This window comes from Carya illinoinensis, chromosome 13 (genome assembly GCF_018687715.1).
Source record: "Carya illinoinensis cultivar Pawnee chromosome 13, C.illinoinensisPawnee_v1, whole genome shotgun sequence".
NCBI lineage: Eukaryota > Viridiplantae > Streptophyta > Magnoliopsida > Fagales > Juglandaceae > Carya > Carya illinoinensis.
This window is the reverse complement of record NC_056764.1, coordinates 13,937,760-13,941,588: the sequence shown is the minus strand read 5'-3', so window position 1 is coordinate 13,941,588 and position 3,829 is coordinate 13,937,760. Positions and strand designations below refer to the sequence as shown.

At 38.5% G+C, this 3,829-nt stretch overlaps 1 protein-coding gene across 1 annotated transcript; it reads left to right on the top strand.

The window, feature by feature from the left end:
* Positions 1 to 205: 205 nt before the first annotated feature.
* On the top strand, positions 206 to 1,522 carry LOC122292553 (fasciclin-like arabinogalactan protein 12). The gene has a single exon (XM_043100960.1). The coding sequence runs from the start codon at positions 375 to 377 to the stop codon at positions 1,314 to 1,316; it is 942 nt and encodes a 313-aa protein (XP_042956894.1). The 5' UTR covers positions 206 to 374; the 3' UTR covers positions 1,317 to 1,522.
* The last annotated feature ends 2,307 nt before the right edge of the window (positions 1,523 to 3,829 follow it).

Genomic DNA, 3,829 nt, shown 5'->3' with positions numbered 1-3,829 from the left:
GCTACCTTCCCAATAATTAGCAAACTATTTGTAAAACCTCACACTCTGTATATCTACTCTCTCTTCTAACTCTTGATCAAGATAGATAAGCGTCATACAACTTAGCATTTCCAACTAATAATTTCACCCTTCCACCTAACTGCCTAACTTCACTCTCTCCCGGCCTTTATAAAATCCCTCTAGTCCGTCTCAAAACATCAACAACGAACTTGTGCAAATACCATCTTGCATTTCCAAATATCCAAAGCAAAAGAAAGCCCACCTTGCAAACTAAATTACAAAGTGCACCAAACAGGCCTTCTTCTCCCTCTCACACATACCAAGCCTCCAGCAACCACCACTCTTGCATTTGATACGCATTAAAAGTATCGTAGATGATGACCAAACCCGGTGTCTTTTCTCTCCCAATTCTACTTCTTTTTCTCTTCCATGTTATTAACACTTTAGCCCAGCCCACCGCGGCTCCAGCCCAATCCACCGCAGCTTCAACCCCACCAGCCAATGCACCAGCCAAGCCAGCCACGCCTCCATCCTCAGCCGCCACGCCTCCCGCCTCACCTGCCAAGCCTCCAATCCAATCCGCAAAGGCACCTGCCCAATCCGTCCAAGTACCTGTACAAAAAGGTTCTATTGACGTCACAAAAATCCTTGCAAAGGCTCGTGGTTACTCAGTCTTTATCCGCCTCTTGAAGAGCACTGGACTTGCTGCTCAACTATACGGACAACTCAACAATTCAAACAATGGCTTTACCATCTTTGCACCTACAGATACAGCATTTTCGAATCTCAAACCAGGCACCATAAACTCTCTATCTGACCTACAAAAGACTCAGCTAATACAATTTCACATCTTGAACTCTGTGATTGGTCCGTCCAACTTTCAAACTCTAAGCAATCCAGTGCCAACAGAGGCCGGTGATACTAGCGTCGGAGAATTCCCCCTTAATGTGACCACTGCTGGCAATCAAGTGAATATTTCGACCGGCCTTGTGAATACCACAATGGGTGGTACAATATATTTGGATAACCAGCTTGCGATATATCGAGTGGATAGTGTTCTTCTTCCACTGGAAATTTTTTCTCCAAAGCCTAAGAAGGCTGCTGCTCCTAAACCTGCACTGACAGATTCAAATACTACGAGTGCTGCGGATAGTCCATCAGGTGGTGGTGGTGGTGGTGCTACTGCTTCTTCTTCTACAACGGACACCGATATTGCTAAAGTAAATGCGTCTGGTGCAGTAAGCCTCAGTACAAACAAAATTTTGTTACCCATCGGAATTGCTGTGGTTGCATTCTTTGTGGCGAAAGGAACTTGACGGCTTAATATTACCTGCTGGAATTCCCGTGGTGGAATCATTTTATTTTTTAATGCATTGTTTGGCTAAGTTGGATTGATTACATTGTGTTCTTTCAAAATAATCGCCTTCTTTAATCTACTTACTCGATCTCTGTTGTTTTTCATTTTTTTTTTGTTATAGTCGTAATGTTAAAAGGATCGGTTTTCTTGTTAGTTTTCTGCTGACTCTCCCTTTTCCGTCTTCTTTATAATTTATATGAATTTTGTTTAAATATTTTAGAGTGTTTAGTGGTCTTGATTGTTTATTTTTCACTTTTCAAACTCAAATGTAATTGTTTTAGAACCAAATTGTGTTAAAGTTAAACTAAAAACAGGGGTTCAGGAGGATTTAGGATTGTTAATGAATTAGACCATACAATTGCTCAGCCGATACTTGCTCAACTAAATTCAAACCAATATCAACTCGTTAAAAGAAAAAGCCTAATTGTTAAAGCAAAAAATCTCTTGATTCGTAAATGACGCAAACTCGATTAAACTCAATTTGACTCACTTAAAGCTCATTATGGCCCACTTGTTTATGTCTGAATTGGCTCGTTACCTTGACTCGATTAGAGCTTGTCCATAAATTATTGAATATATGTGTGTGTATAATTTATTTCTGTGTTAATGTTCTTACACAAATATATGCTTCTATTCACATTAAATTTAATAATATAAGCATAGTTACCTTTATAATTAAATATATAGTACGTAACCCAATTACTTATTCCTGTGTATTAAATATAGTCCATAATTATATGTTATTTAATTATGTACTTAAGTGATTAACTATAGTTGATATTTTATAATATGTGTAATAGTTAGTATCTAGAACTTGGTATTTTGATATAGCCCAATGTAGAAACCATGTAAGGTGTGAATACATAAAAATGTTATGATCTTATAATTCAATATAAGGTTTACATATTAGTTGGAAGAATTTCGTTAGATTTAATATCCTTTTGTAATTTGGTATTTTTAATTATTCAATTCATTCAAAAATAAATAAATGAAAATATACATAAAAGAGTATAAACAATACTCGAGTAATAGTGGCCTCTGATTTATGACCCATCATGGAATATAATAGTGATATCCATAAATGACAGGTATAGGTTTCCTATCTACTAAGTTATTGATAACTCCCTCAATCATCTCCATTATGTTTCAGATGAATTGAGATTCCAGCTGAGGGCTAGGACTAGGAAGCACATGCAGGATTAGTTGAGCGTAGAGGAATAAGTGCCTAAGATGCATAAGTAGGTTAACATATCGACAGAAGTGCCAAAGGGTAAAAGAGACTTGGAGGATCGTTATTTGGGATATTAGTAAGTATAACTTTGAATAGTATTTTTAGACCATGATGCATTATTTGAGACCATGTGGAGTTTGTATTATTTTATATGTTGAAGGAGCTCATTAACGTACCTGTAGAGGGTCGTGTATTTTAAATAAATAAAGTTTACATGTTATATATAGAGCCTTTCCCTTTTATCATTTGGGGTCTATGCCTATATTGTTGGAAATATAATTTTTAAGTGGCAGGAACGAACTCCCTGGCAATTATGGTATAGAACGTTATAGATTTGCGATTTCCAGACTAGTGGATGCAAGCATTTTAACACGTTTATTGGAAAACTTAGCACTTGCTATATCCGTATCTCCAAATTTCATGTTATTGATAGGTCCCAACTCAGAAAATGCGAAAGTAAATAAACAAGTTTCTCTTCGGGTGAGAAAGTACTGCAAGGTTTGAATAACAAAATGATTTCTTGGATCTTCATTGACGATTGTAGGTTGCTTAAATAAGTGAAACCTCATACAACGTAAACCACATAAACCGAAATAATAGGACTAACCACAAGACACAAACACATGTAAATAAGACATGAAAAACAGAACACAACTACATGAAATAAAAGGAATGTAAATCATGCAACACTAACTACTGAAGATCCATTTGCAATTGAAGACCGACTCATTTGCACGTCTCTCTATTGGACGACGACCCAGTCCTGCCCTCCACTTTCCACGTGCCTTATTGGTTCCGTCGACTGCCCGCTACGTTGCAGGCATGCTGCATGCAACGTTCTTTCACGTATGGTTTCATCCCAAATATCTAGGATTCGGCTTATGGCCCCTCCTAGATCGTCGTGGCTTATCAATGCCTCCCCCAACAAGCGGATCCTTGTCCTCAAGGTCCAGACTCGGAAACATTTCCTTCAGCTTGGTTGTTGATTCCCACGTTGCTTCCTCGGCTGGAAGATGTTTCCATTGCACCAAGCCTTCTTCAACCAGTTGAGTTCCTTGCTTGACCCAACGGTAATCTAAAGTAGTTTGAGGTTCTAAGATGACTACCCCATCGTCGGAGAAGGGTGGTAGCTCAACCTTGTTTAGTTTTAGCCATCTCCCCATTGACTTCCCCGTTGACCTGGTAGCGTTTAAGCAGCGACACATGAAACACCGGGTGAATGCGTGCTTCCTTCGGCAGCT